The 27095-nt window shown below is 40.9% G+C and overlaps 2 protein-coding genes, 1 long non-coding RNA gene and 1 other non-coding gene across 6 annotated transcripts; 3 read left to right on the plus strand and 1 right to left on the minus strand.

The window, feature by feature from the left end:
* The first annotated feature begins 945 nt into the window (after positions 1-945).
* LOC118312138 lies at positions 946-6916 on the plus strand. Its single transcript, XR_007031431.1, has 13 exons — positions 946-1030; positions 1120-1265; positions 2204-2260; positions 2339-2504; positions 2666-2790; positions 2980-3051; positions 4088-4137; positions 4408-4564; positions 4653-4763; positions 5023-5079; positions 5229-5399; positions 6057-6173; positions 6307-6916. It is a non-coding gene; the product is annotated as an uncharacterized LOC118312138 (transcript).
* A 1169-nt stretch (positions 6917-8085) lies between these two features.
* On the plus strand, positions 8086-18549 carry zgc:56235 (Voltage-dependent anion-selective channel protein 2-like). Of its 3 annotated transcripts, none has more exons than XM_035636475.2 (11): positions 8086-8242; positions 8349-8446; positions 10745-10815; positions 11274-11323; positions 11679-11681; positions 14034-14186; positions 14310-14362; positions 15461-15682; positions 16526-16676; positions 16781-16838; positions 17385-18549. In XM_035636475.2, the coding sequence occupies exons 3-11, from the start codon at positions 10749-10751 to the stop codon at positions 17474-17476; spliced, it is 849 nt and encodes a 282-aa protein (XP_035492368.1). In that variant the 5' UTR covers positions 8086-8242; positions 8349-8446; positions 10745-10748; the 3' UTR covers positions 17477-18549. The 3 variants fall into 3 exon arrangements, with proteins under 3 accessions (XP_035492368.1, XP_035492378.1, XP_035492360.1); XM_035636467.2 differs by having other exon boundaries at positions 8173-8189; positions 8296-8446; XM_035636485.2 differs by lacking the exon at positions 11679-11681 and having other exon boundaries at positions 8086-8446.
* Positions 18550-19169: 620 nt separating this feature from the next.
* Positions 19170-25746, minus strand: tor4aa (torsin family 4, member Aa). Its single transcript, XM_035636448.2, has 3 exons — positions 25588-25746; positions 23162-23584; positions 19170-21265 (listed from the first exon to the last, which is right to left on the minus strand). Exons 2-3 carry the CDS (start codon positions 23582-23584, stop codon positions 20408-20410), a joined length of 1281 nt encoding a protein of 426 aa, XP_035492341.1. The 5' UTR covers positions 25588-25746; the 3' UTR covers positions 19170-20407.
* On the plus strand, positions 24397-25347 carry LOC118312157. Its single transcript, XR_004794161.1, has 3 exons — positions 24397-24544; positions 24956-24988; positions 25094-25347. It is a non-coding gene; the product is annotated as an uncharacterized LOC118312157 (long non-coding RNA).
* Positions 25747-27095: the final 1349 nt, after the last annotated feature.

Raw genomic sequence — 27095 nt, forward strand, 5'->3', positions numbered from 1 at the left:
CTGCTAACTCCCTGCTTAACGTGGAAACGGGACTTTTATTCTGAAAAAAGATCAACGGTCTCAAAGGAAGAATCGTCTTCATTGCTGCAGTATGAGCGGACTGCGCTGACAAGAACAACTAGAGCTATCTAAAAATAGCATCTTGACAGAGACAGGTGAGTTCTCCATACAAAAACAACAACTCACGATAATATAAATTTAACTACAACAGCAATACAATGGATATATATTTTCATATAGTAAAGATTACCATAATTTAACTGGATTCCTTCTATGGTCTATGAGCATATGTTCTACTTGACCATTAAACCAAACTAAACAACCTGCCTACAGATATCACATTTTTGTTGTTTTAATAGATCCAAACTATAACTACTACTGTGCTATGGTTTAATGTACATCTTATGGCAATGTGACAAATTATCAAAATCAATGTAGACACTGCCCCAGGAACAATTATTACGCAAGTATAAAACTAAAACAAACATTTCTGCAGCTAAAGATTCCGCTGCATTCTTTAGACTTACTGAATAAGAGCTTCAAGCAAAGGACAATACGTATAATCTTGCAGCCTCGTAGCAAAACCATGGCTATAATACATGTGTATGTTTGGATTTGATAGGGCTGTTGATCGATACCAGCGACTCTGTTTATTTTGGCAGGAGCTGAGAATTTGAGACATTCATATACGGACCCATTCTCCTCTACAAACACCCACCCCACTTTTTCTCTCCCACAATAGTGAGTTTCAACCTCAGGTCAAAAAGAACCATAACTCAAGGAGACAGACTTGAGCAGGAAGAGACACATTCGCTGAATCAATCTCGACAAACTCTCCATCTCACACTGTCTGTGTGTGTGTGTGTGTGTGTGTGTGTGTACAAGACTGAAGTGTGTCCCTCATCAAAGGTCACCGAGGTCACTGTAGCTGCGATCAGTAAGAGCATGTTTCCACCTTTGTGTCAAATCCTGAAGGATCTTTGCCCCAGTCCGGGGCGCTGCTCGGTGTGCCAGGGGCAGATTCAGTCCAGTGTCACTACAGCTTTCGGAGTGAGAAAGTTAATGTGTTTATATACATTAGAGATTTTTAAGATAGCCAGTTGATCCAGATAAATACAGATAAAGGGTTTTTTTCTGATGTGACCCTTTTAAAGACTCTGCAGATCATGGCTGGCTTCTTCAGCATCGGACTTGGGCCCGGATGTTTTAGCACAGATCCTGGAGATCTGACCAGCTTAGGAGCCGCTTACTGGCTGGGTGCTGTGGTAAAATAATACTACTGTGTTAATATTACTTCGTGTTTGTTATGTCTCTTGTTTAAAAGAGACATATGCTCATATTCAGGTTCATAATTTTAATTTGGGTTATTACTTGAAAAGGTTTACATGCTCTAATGTTCAGTAAAAAAAACGGATTGGTTTCCTCAGACTGTCCATTCCTGGAGGTCATCCAGCCTCTGTCTGATACTTTTGGTTTTAGCTCCTGTCATCCAACGGATGGATCCTTCCCGGCTCAACCTTTCCCAGGATTCATTGCTTGCCAGTGATGAACCGTTGAGCTGTGGTGGCAATTGCAGCTCCGTTGCTTGGTGACAGCGGTACCGCCCTTACCGTGATGGGAAATAGGAAATGCGGTGAATACCAGACCATCTCATTTTGGTTTGGCCGCCACAGTCTACCTGGCCAACAAAGGCAGGTGGCCTTTGTCGGCCATGTAAACCGTGTCCTCTGAAGGAGGCGGTGCCTGAATTGGGACACAGCTTAGCTGCCTTATGCACTTCTGTAATATTGTGACATCACAATGCTTCGGAAGCATCAGCCAGACGACTGATGAGCTGTTTCAGGAGCCCCAGGAGCAGTGTTTTCTGTCGGGGAGAGCAGCTCCCTTTACTGCAGATTGTGGGCTTTTTCACTTTCTAGACCTTTTAGATACACACACACATAAAAAAATAACACACTATAGGAAAGGGAAAACTGAATATGTCTCCTTTAACAGCTGGATTTTTTTTAACGTATATATCAGTTACCAAGACGTACAAACTCGGGGAGTTACGCTGAGATTAAGATCTATAGAAGAGGATTCCCTAAAGCAGAGAAGTTGTCGAGAAACACTGGAGAGCAAAAATGTTTTGTAAAAATAATTCCTGATAACAAAAAAAATCCAACAATAATTCCTACTTGATTATGTGTTGATCTCTCATCAGGTCATTGTAACTGGAATCCTGTCCATTTTGGCCAGACAGTTCCCTTCTTTGTGATTGGTCGGTAATAATGTGTCTAAGCTGAAATAAAAAAAACACTATTAAATCCTGTGTTGGCAGCAAATCTTTTCCTCTCAGTTGGGCTTCACTGTGTTCATGAACATCGCTGGAGCAATCCTCGCCATCGCCGGCATCATGCTGTACACTATAGACCTGCGAGACGCCTCCGTCCTCTCCATGTGTGATCAGAGCACAAACAGTGTTGATCCGTATGATGACAAGTGCAGTGATATGGCACTCTTTGCCCATATATCCGAATAGATAGTACGATATAGAGTTGGTTTTCCTTGGCATGGGATTTTAACAACCTTTGGCAGATTCTGAGCTTATCGTCACTGAATTACAAGTATAGAAAAAAGTTTCAACAGTAGTTTGATCAAATTTAAATGTTTCTATCTCTCACCCATCAGAGATTACTAAAATCCATGGACGTCTCGTTGGTTGCCCGCACTTTCCTCCAGCTGTTTGTCAATATTCGGTTTGCTATTATTGGCATCAAGGCTTTGACCAGTGAGATGAAGGAGGAGAAGGTATGAACAGTCCACATTATTTAGAAGACAACTGGGTGTTAAATTCAGAATATTAGAGGTGGGAATAACAGCAATGACGTTAGTGACACTAACACTGAGAATCATAAGGTGTGCAGATAAAACGTTTTACAATTTTCAACTTTATCCTGTTTTTGCTTTATGAATGTTGACTTTGTTTTATGCCAGCAGGATGACCAAGATGTCGACGACCAGCAGGCAAAGTCGAGGGAACGTTTCATCCTCATCTCATTACGAGTCCTGGTGCCTTAAATCATTTCAACTGCACACATGGATGTATGACTATACATAGGCATTGCTTTTACACACACACACTATAAGCTGAAAGTAATCAGAATTACTTTAAATCATAAATTTGTTGGTCATTGTGTGTGCTTTTATTTTTTCTATCTGCTTCTGACTGATGTGTTTAAATGAACATGTTTGAATAAAAACGTGGTTCAAGATAAGGTTTTTGTCTTTTCATGAATGAAATTTAAATCAACTCATTTTAAATTTGGGAGTGATTTAACAACTTCCCTGTTAAAATGAAGTAAGCGATTTTGAAATAAATGACACAAAGAACAAATCTGTAATTTGTAATCTGATCCTCACCCTCAGTCCTCCAAAAAGATTTCATCTATTTTCATTTAGTCTGGGAGGTACTAAAAAAATTTAGTAGTTAAATAAATACAAGCAGGGACAGATAACTCCAAAAAACATATCAAAACACAGTGGACACAGATCAGGACACAATTTATTTTTGATCATGGCAAAAATAAATTGTGGCAAATAAAGAGCACGTGTTTAAAGCAATTACACAGATTTGGAAATGTTGCAGCTCTTTCCAGGCATTTGGTGCATGAAAGCAAAAGGCTAATTTATTCAGTTCCGTTCGGGCAGTTGGGAACTTCAGGAGAATTGTCTCTGTTTATCTAATATTGTATAGTTACACAGTAAGGCTGTGGAAGGTACAAAGGGAGAACATGATCATCGACAACGTTGTGAAGAATGAATAGCAGAATTTCTCTGTGTATTCACTGGGGCTTTGTATGTTGAAGTATATGTCTGAGTGTACTTCAGTATAAGGGGGGAGTATTGCTGTATTCTCCTTCATACATGTTACTGAACACATGATGTGAGTAAAAGTAGGGAAAGTAAAAACTGGATTGCACTGAATTCTTACTGCTGTTTCAGGGGGGGGTTTTGCCAAAAAAAAAAAGTTTGGATACTATGCCTTTATTTTGAAGAAATCAAACAGGTGACAGGATGTATTGATTCTATTACTGGGACTTTCTAGTCCACGCCAAACCAGACTGGCAGGAGCAGGAATCAGAGGTCAGGAACTTGGTGAGTTCTCACATAATCATAATTTTTTATATAATATTACCAGAAACTTTCCTTGCATATATGGACTGAATTTTAGTTCAGTTTCCGGTTAATATTTATTTAATTAATTGCTTTATTTCTTACCTACACCTCTTTCTGTGCTTATTGTATTTAAGTTGTACTTATGTGTGACTTGACTGCTGTAACACTGTATTTTTGTAATGTTTCCTTGGGATTTATGAAGTATCCTATCCAACTATCTGTCCCAAAAATCTCCACTTCATGCGACAGGTGTGAGATGTCGGTCGCTATCGTTCTCCCTGAGGCCTCTGACGCTCAGAGCCTGCTGTGTCCACTTCTGTGTCAGATCCTCAGGATTCTTTGCTGCAGCTCCAGGTGCTGCTCAGTTTATGTGCTGATGCAGGCCGACGTAACTGCCGCTCTTGGGGTGAGAGGAAAGGAAACTTCATTTATATTTGCACGGTATTGACCAGTATATGGAACAATGAGTTTGATTTGTCTTGAATCTCTCAAAGACGATTCAGATCATGGTGGGTTTGGTCAACATTGGACTTGGTCCTGGACGGACAAGCACGCGTCCTGGAGATTTGACCAGTGTGGGAGCTGCTTACTGGCTTGGTGCTGTGGTAAATTCATATTGTTGCGTTAATATTACCAGACACAATTAACAAAACATGTAATTAATGCAAGGATGACTTTACAGAATATGATAACTTCTGGTGACACTAGAACATATCATTACTTTATGGGAAATAATTCACAGCTATGTGATATGTGTGTAAAACAAAAGTAGCCTTTTGTTTTCTTTTTAATAATAAGAATAACAGTATAAATGTAGTATTTCTTGCTGTAGTTTCACTGAGCTGTCTGCTCTCCTCTCTTCAGTACACTCTAGTTGGGATCATGTCAGTGTTCGCGGGTGGTCGCCCCTCTCATTGCTTGGTAAGTAAAGAAAAAAAAAGATAAAAACTGAAGGAAATATGTGAAATCCTACATTGTGGTGGGGCACTCTCGAAAGATGTGTTTTCTGTCTTATGTGACGCACAAATACACTGCCAAAGTTTTTTCGTTCAGATAATCTTTCCTCTCAGGTGGGCTTCGGCGTGTTCGTCAACGTAGTGGGATGTATCTTTGCCATCGCTGGCATTGTGCTGTACGCCATCGACCTGGGAGACACCTCTGTCGTCTGGATGTGCGCCTGGAATCAGCTCAATGCTGATCACTTTGGCGACAACTGCAGATCCGTGGCGTTCTTTGTCCAGGCAAGTGCTCCTTTTGAAGGGTGAAGCTTTGTGCTACACTTTTCTTATTGACAACTACTCCCATGAAAAAGGACAAAACCAGAAATGTGTTTGGCATTTCTCTGATATGTAGTTTCATCTGTGTAAAACAGTTGGGCATTGTGCTTTTGTGCTTTCAGCACAATGTATTCAAACACAAATAAATGAATGTTTTTGTTGGGGACTATTTTCAGCCATGGATTAATTGATATGTGGGATTGATAAAAACTAAACAAAAAAATAGACTACAGTGTGTATCAGTGGCACACAGGAATGAATATAGGTTGCTCTTGAAATGGGATATTTTGATGATGACAAAATTATATGATATTATGTATAAAAAGCTATATTCATGATAGAATATAATATGTATAATATAATGGAATATGTTGACAAAATTATATTATATATATTTTTCTGTAATGTTGTGAAACTATTAGTCAATTAGTCTAACCCTAACCCTGTGTTTGATATTTAAAAACATTTTGTCAAATTTCACATTGTTGGAATATCTACATTTTGCTCTTAATTTTTACTAAGTAAATTGTTGATACTTAAATATTAAAATTAGGATATAGTTTAAATCCTCTTTCAATCAAATTGAGTTCTTTGTTTCTTCTTTTATTTCTTGTCAATCAGAGTCTGTTGACTGGTATGGACATCACTCTGATCGTCCTGGCCGTTCTCCAGCTGTGTGTCTGCATTAGCGTCGCTGTTCTGGGCGTCAAGTCTTTAGCCAATGGGAAGAAGGAAGAGGTATGAATAGAATTTAAATATTTTAATGTCTGAGGTAATGTTAGTACGACATGTCAAACACTATTTTAAAGAATAAAGTTAAAACGTGTAAAGATGTTTGTAACATTCTAAAGTAGATTTGATTCTGTGTCAGCAGGATGGCAGAGGTGTAGACATGTACCAGCCAGTGTTGAAGGAAGTCTTCATGACCTTTCCTGGGGCTTAAAATCAATTCATCCAAACACAGGGATGCATGAGTATGAATATGCAACAATGTTTTTGTAATCAATGCACCATTTATTCAAACACATCTGATAATCTAAACTGCCTCACAAAGCCACCTGTCACCTCTTACCTGTCAGCTTGTGAATGTTTTTTTACAGGAAACATGTTTGCAGAAAGTCAAGTAAAAATGTTGCAAGCTGTCAGTGTCTTAAGAGTTTAGGTTTTTTGTTTCCAAGACTGAAATTCTATTCATGTAATTGCGGAGGCAGAAATCAATGGGCCACAGCATAGCTCAAGCTCAGAGGTGGATATGCAAAAGGCATACTGTACCTGCCACGTCCTGAACTGTAATCTCACTGAAGTGTAAGTATCATGAGGGGAATGTTGGAGAAAGATGTGTAAATAAAAAGGACACTGTCACATGGTTTTATTGATTTCCACAAGCAGCTGCCTTTATGCTGTGTGTGCAGCTGTGATCGCTGCGTTACTTAGTTGGAATCAATGATATATATATAAGTATATGTGAATAAAATTAATTTTCTGAGCTTTATCTGCAGAATTTGTTTTGTTCCAGCGCATATCATTGGTTTGTTTGTACATTTAATATCAAATATATTCAGTATTCCACATAGAATCAGTCATATAGATATCCTATTTTTAAGTATATGAGTTATTGAAATATATGAGTGTTGTGTACTTGTCCTGTGTGCTGGGTGTTGTTGGTGCTTTTATTTTGGAGAAATTAACTGCCTGGACCTGGATGGCGCCACCTACTAGGAACATATCATGAAAAATTTAACTTTTATATCCCCTGCCTCGCAGATTCACCCGATCTACCTCAAACTTGCTCAGAAAATTTATACCCACTGGGAGATGTTATATAAAAAATTCTGTGACGTTTCGTCGGATGCTGTCCGCCTGGCTATTCGGAGATTATGAGCTAACGGCTAACAAAATTGTGAACATCATAACTCAACCATATTTGGACATATCTTTACCAGATTCCTCAGGAATGATAACTGTCCCGCCCTCAACAGATTCCAATGTCAATATTGGACATAGGTCATAGCGCCACCTATTGGCAACAGGAAGTTAGAAATTCTACCTTTGTCCTGTGCCTTGCAGGTTCACTGGACCCACTTCATATTTGGTCAGTTTATTTGTGACACATGGGTGATGTTATATTGTGAACATTTTGAAATCTGTCAAACGCTGTTGCCATGGTGACGCATTGTTCGCCACCAAATTCGTTACATATTTGAGGCACTTGGGATGCTCCGTGGCTCACAAAACTTGGCAGACATGTTCAAAGTGGCAATGTGTTAAGTCTGAAATTGCCCTTTTGTCTAATTGTGTCAAAATGGCTCCATAGCGCCCCCTACAACATTTCAAAGTCATGGCCCCTGCCTTTAAATTTGACGGAGATGAACGAAATTCGGTCGACTAGTGTATCTCCCGCCGATCTACAAAAAAGCCTCTTGGAGCCATTAGCTCCGCCCAACCGGAAGTCGACTATTTTGATTTTAAATTGCAAAAGATGGAAATTCAAAGGTGTTGTACTTTTACGACCTCCTCCTTGGCGGTTAATCGAATCCACCTTCCCGATCAAACGGTACACAGGGTTTTATAGTCTACGTCGAAAGGCGCGGCCGTGGCGAAGCGCAATTCGCCACAAAACGGGAAGTGCTTTTTCACTGTGTCGGGGATGTCCGACGTGGCTCTTTGGGCTCAAAACCGCGAGTCGATCATCGGCCGCGCGTCCCCGACGGCAAGAGTGCTCGGGCCCGGTCATCGCTGCTCGCAGCTTTAATTGTTATTATTATTAAACACAACGAAATACAGCAAGTGAACCGAGGCTTTTTGTGGTTGGGGGATTACATTCTTGTCTTCACATTGACTCTTTGTTCGCTTTCCGCAGTGACAACGCGCAGGCGCCATATGTCTCCGTCATTGTGCCCTGTCCCGTTATAGGCGGTGCTAAGCTAGGCTAGCTGTCAACCCGCAGAGCAGCATCGCGCCAGGGACGCTCCAGGCTCTCGCAGAACCCGCTCGCGAACACCTTTGCACCGGTAAGAATATATTTACCGCTCCGCTCATGAAACTCAGCCGCAGCACTGAGGCTTTTGATAAATTTACTTTTCAAGGTTAGCCACACACCGAGCGCGTTGAGAGATTTAGCTGACCGTGTCCCTGTTATGTAATGATGTTTAGCCTGGTAACGCACAGTTTAATCCTTGGATGATAGTGTGTAGAGATTCTTACCCGCAACGCCACTCACGCATTTGGTGACTTTGTCAGCTTGGTTTGTGGCCTGCTGTCCGGCTGTGATGGTGTGTGTGACCGTTTGAGAGCAGGGGCTCGTAATATTGTTACTATGAACATTCATTTGTCAGTTTCTGACAGCGGCTAGCTAGCTGTCAACCCCCTCCCCACTCACCTCTTTCACTGGCCCATCTGCTGTCCTTTGTACCTGTAGAGATGAGCGTAGCACCTAGCTCGCGAAAACACCCTAATTATTGTGTCTTCTGTAATAAACATCTGTAATAACCGTGTGAATTTGTCCTGAGCTCCACTGGTCTGGTCTGGTCTGCCTCCAGGATGAGCTACTGGGCCCTTTTTCCTCACAACCTTGAGATAGCTTTGGCTCAGAGCAAGAGAGCCTTTTGTTCGGGTGCTTAAACCATGTGCATCATATTATTTTCATATATTTCTGTGCACATCTGGGTTCATATACGGGGCTAAATGTTTTTTCTATTATAGAGTTGTCTTTTGTTTCTTGGCTTTTAAGATGCTCCAGTAGCTGCAGAGCCCATTCGTTGGTAACTTCCAAGCTGCCTCTAAAGGAACAGCTTGTCCTCTTCTGCTGCAGCTCACTATTCAATCTCATAACATGCAAATGTCAAATCAAAATTACCTAGATATTTATTTTTATAGATTGTCTTCATTCAAGATCAGATTTGCTAACGTTGGACCATCATAGAAGACTCACTAATGCCAATGACAGAGCTTTGGCTTTAGTGCTAAATCATCTCAGCAGCAGTGCTCAGGGTTGGTGCAGGCCTCAAAATCTTAAATAGCACTGAATATAGTTTCCTCAACAAAAGGCCTTAATGGGCAATAGTCTTAAATATTTTCCTTGTTTGCTGCATACACAGACATTAGTTATAATTTTTCTGCCTCAGTGTGGTAACGGCTATAGTTTGAGACATCACATTGTCGGGCTGTCCCTCCATCTCTTCATCCCACTCTCACTAATACAATATTTCACAAAGGCCATTCGAGAATGTTAAAAAAAATTGGTATCAGGGTTCACTTGAACTCAAGGATGGCCTGATTGAAATTTGGTGGTCAAAGGTCAAGGTCACTGTGACCTCACAGCACACATTCTTGGCCACAACTCAAGAATTCTTACACTTGGTCTACCAAAGTTCACTTGATAACTTTTTATTAAATTCTTTAACAGTCTTCAATTATATTATATTGAGTAAGGACAGAAATGGATGTAAACTGGTTGGTGATAGTGCAAATCAGCACCATCCTGACACGGTAACTGCCGCCACTGCAGAAGACGGAAAACCCATCAGCTCAAATGAGCAAATGTCAATTTTATCTTTAAAAAAAGGAAAAATCAACTAAATCATTTTTTCATTGGTTAATGAAATGACCAATGACCTGGGTATCGGCGTTTGCTGATTATGTTAAGAACAAAACAAATGCAGAAAACACTTTGGCTTGTGGAGATGGTGTGATCACATTGTTTTCCCACAACAAATTGCAGTTGTTCTTATGCATTTTTTACAAAGATGTTTAATAAAAGATTTGCATTTATGTTTTCAGTTTATTTTCCTAATTCAAGTTTTATATATGTGTAATTGTTTTGTTTTACCTTTTATTTTTAGGTTATTTATGAGTTTATGGGTAAGCTGTAAAATATCAAGCGGCAATTAAACTTCTTTGTCATAAGGGTTCGATAAAGACACCTTAGGAATCAATGCAAATCCTTTTCTAAAAATATATGTCGGCCAACATATTGTTATTGGAATTCTTTCTCCCTAATATCGGTATCGGCCAACAAAAATCCCAAAACATTGGGGCTACCGTCAGGTCATGTAAATTGATGAATTATGTTATTTATATATATTTGTTATTTTGTGTTATTTTTAAAACATTTTGTCCACACTGGCTTTTCTCATTATCTGACTGGTTTGACCATGAAAAGGTGGAGTTGCGTGATGCTCTGTGGTGTTGAATTGGTCTGGTTCATTTTTGTGAACACTGCTGAGTATATGAGTGAAGAAAAGTGAAAAGTGTGTTGTTCAGTAGTTTGATTTGTTCAAATTAAATAACATTGACTTTTTCTTCTCCAGCACAATGGCCGTCCCTCCTTCATACTCAGACCTGGGCAAGTCCGCCAAGGACATATTCAGCAAGGGCTATGGTGAGTACTTTATTAGTCCCAGCCGGAGTAAATTCCTGGGACTAAAATTCCTAGAAATTCTGCTGCAATCTGTTTATTTTCAGTGGGACCAGTTCTAAAACAGTGTGCAGTCAATAGAGATAGATTGACAAAAGAATTAAGATTCCTGATAGTTGGAAATGTGTGTTTCAAACCCAACACAAAGCACACGCACACACACACACACACACACACACACACACAAGGTCCGTTCAGGATGGCACCCATCTAATTAATTATTTTCTTAATTTCAATAGACAAAAAAATCTTCAGCACCTCTAAAGATCACAAATCAACATATGTAATTTGTTCTCCAATCTTTATGAAGATCAAAATAGGTGGTCATCTAATCTAACCCTTATTAAACTTATTAAATTTGTTCTTATTTGATTTATCGTATGTTCTGTTGACACACAACTCTCTTTTTTGACATCCACCAGGTTTCGGTGTCGTGAAGCTGGACCTCAAGACCAAATCACAAAGTGGAGTGGTGAGGACACTTTTTTTATCTTCTTCTCATTTGCTGACTGCTTTCTGCAGAGTTCCTTTTCTCTGCCTTCTCTTGACTTTTCCTGCTGCCGTCTCTTTCCCTCACCTCCCTCCAAACCAATACAAATCAGTCTTGCGGTAACTGAACTGAACCGCTGTAACCTGGAGCTCGGAGGTTTCTATAGGTTGGTCGATTGGCTGATGCAGAGACGTGCTTTGGCTTAATCTGTGCTCTGTTGTGGAGAAACATGACAGACACGTGTGTGTGTGTGTGTGTGTCCTGTCTGTCTCTCCTGACCCCTGCTCTGTCTCCATGCTGCTGCCCTCTGTTCTGGACTGCTCGCGCACTAATCTAGATGGTAAGATCCTGTCAGTGTGTGGGATTTGGAAACAAATCATCTCCATTTGGTTTTTCTGTCCAGTCTACCCACATCATCATCATCCTTTCACCTGCACAATGGTGTTGTTTTTCTATTGATATTAAGGTCTTAATGTTTGGCATTGTTTCGTCACATCACTGTCAGATCTAACTCTTTCTTGTGATCTTCATTTCTTTGTTGCGTAATCAGTTTTTTGTAAGTCATCTCTAGATAAGGGTTACATATTCATAATCAATTCATCTGACAATTATTGTCAGATGAACTGACAATTAATTACACTTTATGTTGGGTTTTACTTTCGTTTCATTCACCATGTCAGTACGTTATTTACAGAATCTAAAAAGGTTCTAGGTTAGTGAAAAGAACGTTTTAGTGGTTTGATGGGAAGGTTCTAGATAGAGTCAGACCAATATATCTGTTGGACAATAATATCTGTGGAGATTCTCATTCATTCAGGTTAGGGCTGGGCGATATATTTTTAAAATATATCGATATATTTTCAAACATGATATAGGATAAGACAATATTGTGTATATCGAGATTTATGTTGCGTTAAAATAACGTTATAAGTTTCTTTCGCGGAGCCGCCAGTTAGCTGTTTCTCCTCTCCCTGTCTGTCCCTCACACACAACTTCGCCTGGCCCCGCCCCTCTTCCTCTCTGAGCGAAACCAATACCCGCCCCTCCCCTACCTACCCACCAACAAAAACAGCGCCATAAACCGCAGTACAAGGAGTGTGTAAAACGCAGTGCTTGGAACCCCAGAGCTTGAAGCCTTCGCAGCCTTCTGCACCGAAACAAACGTTGCAAGCTTCATTCAGCCTGACTGTGCCCTGTTTGCACAGCTCCGTGCATTCTGTGCAAGAAAGGAGCATTTTTTAAAATATTATTATTTTTTGTTATTTAACAAAAGTTTATTTTTGTGTCAATTTCATGTACATGTTGGGCAGCTGGTTATTATGTGACATTTTGCAAATGTTGATTTGACTTGGAAATGACTTTTTAGTTATTTCTTTACCGGAAACGAATATTGAGATATATATTGAGTGTCGCCATTCAGCTAAAAAATATCGAGATATGGTTTTTGGTCCATATCGCCCAGCCCTAATTCAGGTTATAGTTCTCTAAACGTGTTGAATCGGGAGCAACTGGACTTGGTTGTAGATTCTTGGAGACGATTTACCTCTCACCCAAGAGACTTCGTCAGTTCCCCCAAAGGTTTTTAGTAGCCATTAAAAAAGTTATAGTATTCCTTAATGAGGTTCTGGATGTCCTTTAGCTTTAAGAGGATGTAGTGGTTAGTGAGGAGGTTCTAGCGGTTCTTTTAGGAGTTTCTAGGTGTCTGCATGTAGTTTTAGCGGTAAATTACAAGGTTCCAGAGATTCATTATGGATAATTTGTGTTGTGTTGAACAAGTTGTTGAATGTGTTTTAGAACACGTTCCCCCACCACCTTTGTTTAATGTTATTTTTTGGATTAGTTTGCGATGAAGCAGAACCCAAACGCAGAGTGCAAAAATAAGTATTTTTAATAAAAGGAAAACAAAAAAATACTTACAGGCTTAGGAGGAAGAAATAACAAAATCCAACAAAAATAATCCACTCGGAAAAATCCTCGGGGACCAAAAACAGAACCAGGAAACAACACGGCACGGGAGACATCACTGAACAGGACTGGTGTCATAACAAACGACAGGGAATCAATACGATACGATACGATACGATATACTTTATTGTTCCCGCAGGAAAACTTTTCTTGGACTCAGTGCTGCATAGATAATGCCTCCAACAATGGATATCAGATATACCATTGCACCTTGCACATATATTGCAGATAGCATATTGCACCTATCCAGTAAATGGGGGGGTTGGAAAAGAGAACAGCGATGACTAAAGAGAACAAAAACAAGACACAGGGGAAAGGAAGTGAGCGACATGAGGAAAGTGACTTTAAAATATAACTGGAAACAACAGCTCGGGATACAAAGGCTACTTAACTAAAGCTGAGACACAAGAAAGGCAAATCAAGGAAATAACTAAATAATCAGACCAAAGTTCACAAGAAACAAAAGAGTTGACAGAGTCTTTACAGAGAACACCGTCTTGTGGTACTGGCGTCTTGCATGGATTAATGTCCTCTGATTTTCCTTATTTCATTCTTGTACAGATCACAAATAACTACGTTTGGCGTCCCACCTCTTTTCCCAGTCCTTCTTGTTTATGTTTGGACCTTTCATAAACAGACTGCTTATTGCCTCAGTCAGTTTGTGTTTCCTGTGTGTGATCGACTGTTTGTGTGCACTAAAGCCATGTTGTCCTCGTCCTGCTGTCAGGAGTTCAACACGTCTGGCTCAAGTAACACAGACACGGGGAAGGCGGCAGGGAGCCTGGAGACCAAGTACAAGATGAAGGAGTTGGGCCTAAGCTTCAACCAGAAGTGGAACACGGACAACACACTGGCTACTGAAGTGACTGTGGAGGACCAGGTATATGTTCAGTCTTCAGACATGATATTTTAACCTGAAAAAGAAAGAAAAAAGCATTGGTTAAGCATTGCAGTTGTACGTGGTTAAAAAACAGTTGACCCAAAGTGTTAACTTTCCCCACAGCTGGCTCAAGGACTGAAGGTTGCCTTGGACACATCTTTCGTACCAAACACAGGGTAATACCACATTTATTTGAATGAATGAGTGTCTTGTGGTATTACGTGAAACAATAAGTCGTGAGAACAAACAAGCTATGGATAAGAGATTCGTATTTCCTCTGACAGTGGCAGATAATTAAATGTGGCGGAAAAAGAGAAATACCTACATTGGAACCTACGTTGACATCATAAAGATGTTTTAGGAACCAATATATTCTTCATTTTGATAGAAGAAAGTTGTCGTTTGATGTTAACTTGAGTCCACAATGACAACAAACCTTACCCTTACCTGACTGAGGTTAAACGCAGCATTTAAATGCTTTAAAAGTGTAAAATCAAAGAATAATACATTAGATTTTATGTTGATTGTCCGCCATCTTTAGAATTCCAGGATCAAGATGATATGCATGCGCAAGCGGTGAACCAACGACCTCATTGTTATCGTGTTGTCGGCCTCAGGTATACACTGGAGCACACAGGAGTAAAATCATGGTGGCAAGCAACCAGACTTGTTGTTCCTGCTCGACTCTGATCTTTTCATGTGCTATTTTTTTATTTTGTCCAAATGTCCCGATGAGTTAAATGTCTAGTTTTCTTATCTGCCAAATGAGTAAATGTAGTTTTCGAATAGAAATAGATTCAATCATCATCATCAAATCCAAAGATATGTTAGCTTCTCTCTCTCAGTATGTTCTGCTGTTTGTGGCCCCAATCTTATCTTTTCCCACCTGAAAATCTTGAATAGTTTTCTTAAAATGTCTGGTCACTGTTTATTCGAACCAACAGGAGGAAAAAGTGCATTTGTTGGTGAATTAATTTACCTTTGGTGTGAGTATTTGTGGCAGCAGGTGGTGTGTGTGAGTCAAAAACAAACTATAGTGTGTGTGGGATTATGGTGATGAGGGAACAATGTCATCCAGTCTCACTGATGTGTTTTTGAGACGGCAGTTGAGGAATGAGATACATCAGACTTTGCATTCACATAAAATACTTAGTTGTAGGATACATTCATTTTTGGTTTGGGGGTCATAGAGAAATATACATCACCACTTATTCTTTAATATTACAGGATCAGAGATGTTCAAACCTTTAAACCTTATTTAAACCGTTTTTCAGTAAGAAAAGTGGGAAGCTGAAGACGGGCTACAAGCGCGATTTTGTCAACCTGGGCTGTGACGTGGACTTTGAGGGTCCCATCATCCACGCCGCCGCTGTGCTGGGCTACGAGGGCTGGCTGGCCGGCTACCAGATGGCCTTCGACACGGCCAAGTCCAAAATGGCCCAGAACAACTTCGCCCTGGGGTACAGGGCTGGAGACTTCCAGCTGCACACCAATGTGTGAGTACTGCAGTATATTTTTTATTTTTCACACATTAGATTTAGTTTTACTGTTCGTGTTCAACCTGTCAAGATTGCTGAAAAAATTTCTTTGGTGACCCTGGAAGAATGTACAGAAGCTAACTGAAATTTTGGTAGTTGTAGGATCCAGTGTATTTGGAGTTTATCTCATGCTAGAGTCAAAAAAGTCAGGACAACTCGGGCTCTGTTGCATTGATTTAGAAACTTCTTGTGTAATCTTTCTTTTTGGTCCTTCCAACTTTATGTAAGTGCAATTCTAAATAACTTGTCCTGCTCAGCTCAAGTATTTTGTCTCCTCCAAACAAAGCACTGTCCACTTATGACCCCCCTCTGTGCACAATCTGCAGGATTAGGCTGTGGAGGTACATTGAAATAAGTCTCCATCGTCGCTGGATTAACGTCCTGTGGGCCCCTTCTGTTCCTCACTGTACATAACCGTGTCATTATTTCCCCAGGCCCCCAGAAGCCAATCAGTACCTATGATCAGCTGATTTGGCATCACTTTTGATAATTTAAATAGTCATGTTTTTTAAAATGTTATTTATTTAATATTATATATTTTTTTTAAAGCAGTGTCAATTCATCTGTACCAGCTTCTTAAATGTGAACTTTTGCAAATTTCCCTGTATTCTGATAGTAAATGCAACTTTGCTGCTCAGACAACAATATGTTGTTTATTTGGCTTTAGGACGTAATGATGGACACTTTTTTTATACAGTAAATTCATTGATTATTTAAAGAAAATTGTCAGATGTACTGATATGAAAAATCATTGTTCTCAACAGTTCTCCCATGTTGGAATAATTGTGTGTTCTCTCTCAGTAATGATGGGACCGAGTTTGGCGGCTCCATCTACCAGAAGGTGAATGACGAGCTGGAGACGGCGGTCACCTTGGCCTGGACCGCCGGCAGCAACAACACTCGCTTCGGCATCGCTGCCAAATACAGGCTGGACAAAGACACATCTCTGTCTGTGAGTGCAGCAGCTGTTTGTTTACAAATTATCCAAAAGAATCTAAGAAAGAAAGACATTTTGTGCTGTTTTTGTTTCTTGTCTTATTCTGTTTCACCCCGCAGGCCAAAGTGAACAACGCAAGTCTTATTGGAGTCGGCTACACCCAGAGCCTTCGGCCAGGTAGGCTCTCCCATCTCGACCACCTACATACTGTGTTTACAGTCAGGGTTTGAGAATACAGCTCCCGGTTAGAGTCAGAGCTCTCAAGACATTTTGTTGCTGAGGGGAACTACCTCTAAGACAGCGAGGGAACTCCTAAACTCAGACAGGTGGACAAGGGCTGACTTATTTTGTGAGCAATAAATTTATTTACTCACGCCATTAAAACACAATCCATATGGTGATAGGATGATATTTTCTTCTACATACTCTTAAAGCCCCAAACATCACTCTCCGACACTTTAAGAGACGTGCTGGCGAATGACCCTACGACTCAGGGGTTTTGGCCTAGTGGTTAGCGAGTCAACAATTGTTGTTGCAATTCACTCCAACACTCCAAGTACCAATCAGAATCATGGCAGGTGACAACAACAGGAGAGTGGAGCTGTCTTTAGTCCACTCTCACACACACACACACACACACCTGGGTGGTTGGACTGCAGATGTGCAGAGGCTTTAACTTTGACTTGTTGACACCTGAAGACTCTCTGTCCTGTGTCTCTGCAGGCGTGAAGGTCACCCTCTCCGCCCTGATCGACGGGAAGAACTTCAACGCCGGTGGACATAAAGTCGGCATGGGCTTCGAGCTTGAGGCGTAAAAGGGGGAGAGCTCAGACCCAGCAACAGAGAAAAAAATTAAAAAGCCCAGAACTACATCACCACACACTGGTCACACATGCACGCACGTGCGAACACACACACACACACAGACACTAGTGCCCCAGTCCACCCCCCTCCCTCCACACTCGTTCTCTGTTCTCACGAGCATTTCTGACAGTAATGGTCGAGTCTCAGAAACAGGCTGTGACACGCCTGAAGAGCTGTGAAGCTGAAACTTATGACCGTCATTATGGTTACGGAAGTGAAACTTGTATGTCCGTTAGATGAAGTAGTCTTTGGTGTAAATGTATACCTTATTAAATCTTCTGTTTTTCAGTTGTTCCTGCCTTCCTACAAAAAAAAACATGTACGGATGAAAATGCGGATGCAAAGCTGAAAGCTTATTAGCTTGGTTTAAAAAAAAAAAAAAGGTGCTGAGTGTCTGTTTTCTCTGAAACTGTTTTAATTTATCACATTTCATGAGCATAGGACCAATATGTTGAAAAAAATGGTGGTTAAATGAAGGATCTTTGAAACCACTGGAACACTGACGGTCTGTTCACCGCAGATGTTCTTTGAAGCCTTTGTGATGTCTCTTTGTTGTTAGGTGAAATCAATGCAGTGGAATCTTCTGGTAGTTTGTGTAGTTAGTTTGCATTTCTACAACATTGTTTTCATCTATCTGTCTCAGCACCACAGCCACAGAGCATTTTTGCATCTCGTAAGTTTCTCAGCAGGTCGACAGCTGTCAAACTCGTTATCCAGCTGTTTCCTCGTGTTGCTCTGGGGGACTGCACTCATCGCTGTCAGGACTCTGTTCTCCAAAAACAATCGACACTCCTCAGATGTGAATATTCGTCCCACAACAGGGAATGTTGGGAATGATGTTTGTTCCATGTCTCCCATTTCTTGTTTTAGCAAACATGCATCAAAAATGTTTGTTTTCACCCCCATCCAAATCTGTTCTCGTGATTCTCATTTTTGTTTTTCACATAGACACAGTACCTAATTTTTTTCCAATGTTAACTAAGGGAATTCTAATAATAATAATAAAAAAAGAAGTTAAAAACAGTGTCTGAAATCTGTAGTTCTTTCATCGTTGTGTGAGAATTGAGCGTGAAGGGAGAAAGCAAATCAAAAGTCGTAGCTCAAGGCCCACAGACTGGCCTTTTTTTCCGGAGCTTTAACCACATCTTAAGATCTTCCTCACAGCAGGTAATTTGCTCAGTTATTGTCTGTTCCAGCTCCATCTGCAGAGAGAGACTGGGATAACGTTGAAAGCTTGTAAGTCGACCTTGAGTAGAGGACACTTCTTAGTTGCTTTCTTGCGGAGAAGGAGATGAGAAAATTGATCGCTCGTCTGTATAATAAATATTAATTTAGCTTAGCATAAAGACTGGCAACAAAAGCTCACCAACCAGTCCCTTGAAAGCCCACTGATAAACATTAATAATACATGATGTATCTTTACAAAAGTAAGTTTTTGTGAGGGTACTGCTCAAGTGTGGGACCATTTCCTTTGTTGCCTTAACGTGATGTTAATTAACGCTAATGCTAAGCTACGATAACCAGCTGCTTGCTGGCTATAGCTTGAATGGTGTCAATCTTCTCAACAAAGACTCAGCAGGAGCTGCAATAGAAGCTTTGAGGGCTATGGCTGCTGTTGCAATAAGAGAAACTCTCACAGCAATGTTTAAATTGTGTCATTTAATTAATAACTATGAAATGGCTGTCGGGGAGTGCATACATCCGCCAAGGTCCAACCCTTATGAAACCACATTTTTAATCCACTAGATCCAGTGTTTTATTTGGATCTGCACCAAATTGCCCAAACTAATTTTTCTCCCAAGATTAATGCATTATTCCCTGGGAAATTGGAGAAAATACAACAAACAAATAAAAAAATGCCCATGTTAAAGATATTGGACAGGGGTGAAATTACAACCGCCTTGGCGAAGGGAATAATAATTTGAAATATTTGGACTGAAAGATAACACAGGACTTTAAAATACAAATCAATTAAAATTTTAATCTTAATGTTATATTCCTTCCTCTGAATGCACAAATGAATGTTAGTAAAAGATGTATAACAAATTGCTTAACTTTCCCGTGAAGGAACATTAGTCTCACTCATCCCCAAATGTCTTTTTTTTCTCTTTCTATTTCATGCAATAAAATAAGCAGCAATAAATGTTCATAATTTTTTTCCTTCAGCATTCAATACAGTCATTGTGTGAAATATGCTGTCTCAAAGGTGTCAAAGGGTGAGTTAGCACCAATCGTAAATAAATATATATTCTCAGTTACCTCGGGTAGCCATGGAGATTTTTTTTGTTGATATCTGTCTTTGAGATTTCTACCTCGAAAGGGTAATGGCATTTCATTTGCAAAGCTCATAAAATTCCATTTTAAATAAGACTAGGGATCAACTGCCCTGCTAGCAGCTTTGTGGGACTGTACAAAGCGAATCATGACCTTATGGTGGCACTTGATTAAAGGGCAAAGGATCACTTATGTCGAGTAAGGTTCCTCCTCTCGTAATTGTAAAAGTTTGAAGTGATGAATTTGTCTCACTGGTGGCAGCAGTTCCTCAGGGGAACAGGTAGGTCGGAAAAAACCCCACAATACTGTATATGTTACTGCTGAAACGCTGTCATCCCCATCCACCTACAATGTACTTGGGTGAAAGCTCAAAAGACAGATACTGGGCAAATAAAACCACAACCACCTGCATAGAGAGATAAGACCAGAGCTAAGTGAGGAAATAAGTTTTGCCTCAAGACTGGGCGTTTTCAAACTTCTTCACAGCATTTCCCACAGCAGAGCTCCCCCCCTCCCCCCCACTTTTCTTGGCAGATCTGAGTTGAGTCATTCTTTCTTAAAAGTTTAAAGAATGTGAAGCATCCAACCATTTCCTGCAGAGCACTTCTTCACAGCAGGTTGACCTTGGCCACCACTTGCTTGCAGCCGGTCTGGGAGTATTCGTGCCCCCCTACAGCGGGGTAATATTCAATCTCCCCTGCGAGGCGCTCTATGTTGGTGTGATCCGGGTAGAACCCCTCTCGAGTCATTTCATCCAGAAAGCACTCCATCACGTGACCTTTCTCCAAAAGCACCAGCGGTAAGATGTCCACCTCTGTCCACAGTGGGTGAAGCTTCCCTAGGGTGTTGCGTATTATTGGAGTCAGCTCTTTTACAATGTTGCTATGGCGACGGGATGCAGTCATCACCATGGAAATACTCGAGGAGTTGTGCAGCATATGTTTGGTGATGTGTGCGTGGCCCAGATTGCTCAGGAACAGATAGATGGCGTTCAAGTATTCATTGGACTTTTTAGAGGTCACAAGCTGCCTCAGCGCATCCAGTATCTCTTCATGCATGTGCTCAGCCTCATCGAAGATGAAGAGCGGGATCTTCTCCTCCTCCTCAGCACGCACCACCATCTGCGAGATGAGAGTGGATATGTTGTGGGCACACTGCAGGGCATCAGCCTCCTGGGGGCAGTGGTGGAGGACGTAGTACTGCAGCACCAGTGCCTCCCCCACCACGGAGCGGAAGTGTCCGGCCAGGAGGCGTCCCAGGTGGCTCTTGCCCACTCCACTGGGGCCGTGCAGGGACACCACCAGGGGCTTGTTGTGGACGTAGGTGGACAGGTAGTCCTTCAGATGGGACAGCAGACCATCCACCGCTCCCTGTTGTCCAAACACCTCTCTCCTTAGTGTCCTCTCCAGACCCTCCAGGTCGTATCTGAGTACGTGGTCATCAAGGTTCTCTATGGCGTTGTACACCTGGATACAGAGAAGTGACAGACTTTAAGAATATGATGGGGACATTGACGAGGCTGGATAACCAGCCTGGTGATGTGGGAAACTACCCAGACCTCCGGGGATGCAAAAAGCTCCAGGACTTTATATATAAATAAAGTTTATAAACTGAGGTCCACCATTCTGCATCTTCCGGCCCCAGTCTCAGAGGGGACCCTGTGTCAAAATCTTTAAAACCTAAATTGTTTATATTAATAATAACTGCAACCAACTATTTTTTTCATTGTCAATAGAGCTGACAAATTTTGTCTTTGAAAATTGATTAATCAGTAAGTATATAATATGCCATCATTATTCCTTAGTGCCCAAATAAACCCATTTAAATGGGTTTGTTGTCTGAGCATCGGTCAGACAACAAAGCGATATTGAGTTCCATAGAAAACTATTAAAACTAGCAAATCATTAAATTTGAGAAGCTCTTCCAGTGGTTATTAAAAGTGAATTAAAACCATTATTATGAAACTATTATTATTACTATTAATAATGAAAATGTCAGTTTCCTGTCAATCAACTGATTAGTAAATCACTGTTTCGGTTGTATAGACTTAATTTTGCCACTTACACATGATCATGATACATATTCAGAAATTGCTTAGAATTACACAAAATAAATAAATAAAACAAACACTAAAAAGCAGCAGGGAGGACATTTTGGATTATTAGTGACACATGAGATATATTCACGCTTCATAACAATAAATATAATGAAAAGCATCGGCGGGGAAATGCATACTCAGCAGCATGCGCATTGTAGACTGCCCAATTAGGCGACAGGACTGAACAAGTCGTAGTGTAAACAGTTCAGTTTATATTTACAGACTGTGAACTTCAGTCACACAGGAGCTAACAATAACACAAATTCCTCACCCTCACCGTGTGCTGTGAACCCGGAGACAGAGAGGCAGGAGTTTTTTTTCCAGAAGAAAGAAGTCAAGTCAAGTCAAGTCAATTTATTTCTATAGTGCATTTACAGACGGCTGAGCCGCACCAAAGTGCTTCACAAGAAAGTGCTTAAGTGCAATAAACAAAGAATAATACAATAGGTAAAGTAAAGCACAAAGAAAATGTAAAAGGTAACAAGGGAACACTATGCACTGGCACTTAAAAAATGAGACACTAATCGAAGGCTAGTGAAAAGAGGTGGGTCTTTAAATGGGACTTAAAAATATTCAGAGACTTGGCTGCACGGATGTGCAGGGGGAGGCAGTTCCAGAGTCTGGGGGCCGCTACTGCAAAGGCCCCCACTCATTTAGAATCAACAGGTCTGTGAAAATGGCAAATTGGCCCCGCACTCTGAGGGGCGGGGCTTTGATTCTGCTCATCAAATTCCACCTTCAAATTGAACTCTTGAGCTTGTGTATAGGATGTGGGAAGTCCTGTGCACGGTATGCAAGAGGTTCAATAGTGAGACCACCGCTGCTGGGCAACGGGACATGACTGATGCCACAGAGGCTAACAATTTAGCAAGCTAGCATTCAGGGGAAATTAATGCAAGAAATGCATAATGACAGAGGACACAAACGTGAGGGCGTTGGGAATATCAACATTTTCCCCACGTATAAAATGACAAAAAAAGTCTATACGACTGAAATTAAAATCAATTGTCAATCATCAAATGAACAAATCAATTTCCGTGGCCTCTGGTGTGTCTGAAAACGTCAGCAAACATGCCACCGCTTGGTTTTTCGGAAAACATTCTGAACATTCCGAAAAACATTTGAAGGCAGCCAAGCACATGAACCTCTGCTTGTTTTCCATTTTGCTATTGTACACTACACATTGGCCGACATATTTGAATGGAAACCAACAAAGTCGGTGATGTCCTTACAGGCACGGCTGTGATTAGACTGAATACTTCACCTGGACGAAGACGATGGCACAGAGAAGGTAAAGGCAGTATTTGGCTCGGCTGTGCTCCTGCTTTGGCGGGGCTCTGCTCCCCCCGCTGTTTGGAAACATCACCCGCCTCCTCTTTCTCCTCTTTTTCCTCTGAGGGATGGCGGACGAGGGGGTGACTCCGTCGAAGGTGAAGATTTTAGGGCTGGTTCGAGCTGGAGCTCCTGGGAAGGACCCGGCTCCTCCCAGCCCCAGGACCATCTCCTGACGCCGCCTCTTCAAGGCCTGGTACTTCTGTTTGATGCGTATGACGGTACACAAAGTGGAGGACACACTCGGGGCCGTTCTGTCCCTCTGTCCTTCATCTCTTTCTCCTTCCCCCTCCATTTCGCCCTCAAATTCTCCTTCCGTTTGGGAGGCCGAGGTGTTGCTGTCTTGGTCACTCATCTGCAGAGAGAGAGCTGCTATAATCAATATTTTTATAACCATGGATGACACGATTACTCGTACTTACTTAAGGGACAAACCCACAGATAAAATAACCAAACGATGCAACCTTGCCTCAGCCTTGCCTTTGTTTTTGTATTGATATATACATATATATATATATATATATATATATATATATATATATATATATATATATATATATATATATATATATATATATATAAAATTTAGAAAAGTAGCTTGACTCCCAGCAGCCAATCAGAAACAGCTTTACTACTACCATCCTTCCTTCCTGCTATATAACCGTTTGTTTTTCACCATCTGCAACATCAGCTACCCCAACCAGGCACTAAAAACAACTGACGCTAGATACTAAATTGCCCTAAAAGCTGAATTTCTGTATCGTGCAATCAGTTGCGGAGCTCGACAGGATATAGGATGTAATGTCTGCATATAATTTACAGTTAACTGAGAAAATGAGGGCTATAAAGGCAGGGTGGCTGACAACAACATTTGTAGCTACTTAAATCTGTTTATATTTAGGTTCATAGTTTTAATTTGGGATACCACTTGAAAATGTTTACATGCTCTAAAGTTCAGAAAAGGCATCAATGTCCTCATACTGCCCATTCCTGGAGCTCCTCTTTTCACCCTCTGTCTAAAGCGCCTGGAATTATTTTAGCTCCGCCTCCTGATAAACTTGTCTGCTCTGATTGGCAAGTTGTGATTAGTCAACCGATTTCAAAATGTGTAGGAAATGTTATGCCCCTTCACCAGAAAAGTGAAGATTCTCAGATTGCAGGCAGGGTTACCCAAAAAGAGTCCAAATGTGACATCACAGTGGGAGAGAAAGCTGAACCAGTGGTTCGGAGGCAGGCCTACCTCCGAAATCAGACCCTGAAAATGCGATTTTTGCATAATATGTAACCTTTAACTTCCACACAGACAGTTGTCCAGGTAAGGCACTGTGTACCCGTGTACACCTTTGAACAGGATAGTCAAAACGAGTAAAACAAACTTGAGCTGCAGAAAAAAGGGAAGTGCAATCCGTTCCGACACATTTCCTGTGCACAATGACTGTGTAAATACACAGAGGTAATCAATGTAAGAGCTTGTGCGTGTCAAACAACATACACTTAATACAGTATACCCTCTGCATAACTGACATTTAAATCATTGTCAAATAAGTGTTGTGGTTTACTGTTTTTGATGATTGCAGGCCGTTTTTTTACAGTAAATGTGTGACACAGATAATGTATGTTCAAATAATTCACATTCTTCAGGTCAGTTTGCAAAAATATTGACTATACTACACAACATTCTTGTCGTGGGTGTTAAAATAGTGTTTCTCTGTGGTTTTTTTTACAGAAAAGGAGGAACTATCAGTTACACCCCAGGGTGGTAAGGCCAGTAACACAATGTGTCACATACACACACCAGAATCTAGCACCATTGGTTAACAATAAAATTTGACCTGTGCTGTATTTATTTCTGCTCCTGGCACAGCAGTGAGGAAGAACAGCACGGATCCCAATGGAAGCCGAGTACAAAGTAAGCATTGTTTGTGTGACTGATCTTGGCGCTGGAGTGAAGTGAAGTTGTAAGACTTGTGTCCAACCCCCTTCAGCACAAAGAAATTTAGAGGAGCACTATGGAGACGTGGAGGGGTAAGACGGATCAATTCTTTATCTGACTCCCTGTTGTCTTTCCATGAGCAAAGGCCTGAATACCAGGCATGTCAGAGCACCCTAAGCACTTTGATGTTTAACAAATCCCTCTTTGGTGAACTGGCTGCTTAAAAAACACACTGGTTGAAGGTTGGTAGTTTTCTAAAATATGTGTGAGTTTCATCATGTTTCACATAGAACAGAGAGAGGTATTGATCCGCTCCCTCACACCCAGTCTGCAAAGCAAAGGAGAGAGAGGTGGGGGAATATGACACTGACAAATGAGAGAGGTGAAGAAGAAGAAAAAAGAACACGAGAAAAAAGTTAGCTTACCCTTGAAATGTGGCTCAAATCTTTCAAAAGAGGAGTAACCACAGTGCAGGTTTAGTCCATAGTACATTTGTGGAGTGGAGTCAGCAGAGAACAGCAGCTCAACTCAGGAAGAACCCTCCCTTGTGTCTATCTTACCTCCAGATCCTGTTCTCAACCACTTGGCTGGCCCCTCCTCTTTTATTCTCTCATTCTTCTGTCCAGTTCCTGCTGCCTTTGAAAGAAGAGACTGAAACATAACACAACCCTTCACAAGTCCAGTCCAGTTGGAAATCTGCATCTAAATTCAAACCCAGGCTTTACTTATATTTGTGAGTTAGTTTTTAACACATTTTATTCACAACTTGTTAAAGGATTGTTGTTTTGTTTGTTTTTTGCATTAAGATACATATATATATTATAAAATGAACTCTCACGGTGCTGGTAAGTGGACTTGTGACCACCAGAAAGGCCCAGGCTAGCTATTTCCCTCTGTTCCCAGTATTTGTGCTAAGCTAAGCCCACAGCAGGCTGTAGCTTCACATTAAGATACAAACACAAGAGAGATGTCGATCTTCTCGTCCAACTCTTCGCAACAACGCGGATACGTTTATTTCAACTACTGAACTACTCCTTTTTCATTCCATTTTAGACACTTTTAGACACAAAAATTGTCTAAAGTTAACATGTTTTGGCTGAAAGAATATCAACAAGAGGATGTGTCTGTGTTTGGAGAAAATTTTAGATTTTTGTTGTCTGAAATGGAAGGATTTGCTGCTTTTCTGTCTTATATGACAGTAAACCCAATACTTTGGGGTATTGGAGAGCTGACTGGCAAAAACGAACTATTTAAATATGTCACTGACAAAAAAAAAGGGAAGATAAAATGAGTGGAGCTCTACAGTTGCGTGGGTGGATAGATTATAGAACCGCACCTGGGACATAAATAGAAAAACCAAGAAGTGGCAGATGTTTGCATACCCTATCATTTGCCTGCCAAAATACAGTAAAACTCTATGTACCTCACATTCATGACTGAACTGACACTTACACACAGTGTTTAGTATTAAGGGAGTGTCGCATTCATAAAACCAAATACCATGTGTTCAGTTTGTAGACGACAGTCATGAAGCCTCCACAGAAGAAGCTCGAGAGTGAGAATGACTGTGTGGACAGTGTGAAAAGGAAGTGATGAGACCTAATGAAGTCACTGCGCTTTTGTCATGCTTCAGTTTAGTTTTCTCAGTGCTCTCTCTCTCTCTGGACAGGAAGGTGCACTTACACCAAGACTCTGTACACAATTTACTTTCCACAAGGTGCTGTAAGTAAACTGTTAATGTTGTAGTAGGAAGAGGAGGCATTAGTCACGTGACAGCATCCTTAAGTTGACACACATGTTTAAAGGCTGTAAAAATAAATGAGTCCTCGGACGCCTGAACCACCGTACAATAGTAGTGATCAAAGCTGCGGACATTCATGCTGCAATAGATTAATATCTGATGCACAGGATGGCGCTTCTATCTTCAAGCCAC

The sequence above is a fragment of the Scophthalmus maximus genome, chromosome 1, assembly GCF_022379125.1.
Source record: "Scophthalmus maximus strain ysfricsl-2021 chromosome 1, ASM2237912v1, whole genome shotgun sequence".
Lineage (NCBI taxonomy): Eukaryota > Metazoa > Chordata > Actinopteri > Pleuronectiformes > Scophthalmidae > Scophthalmus > Scophthalmus maximus.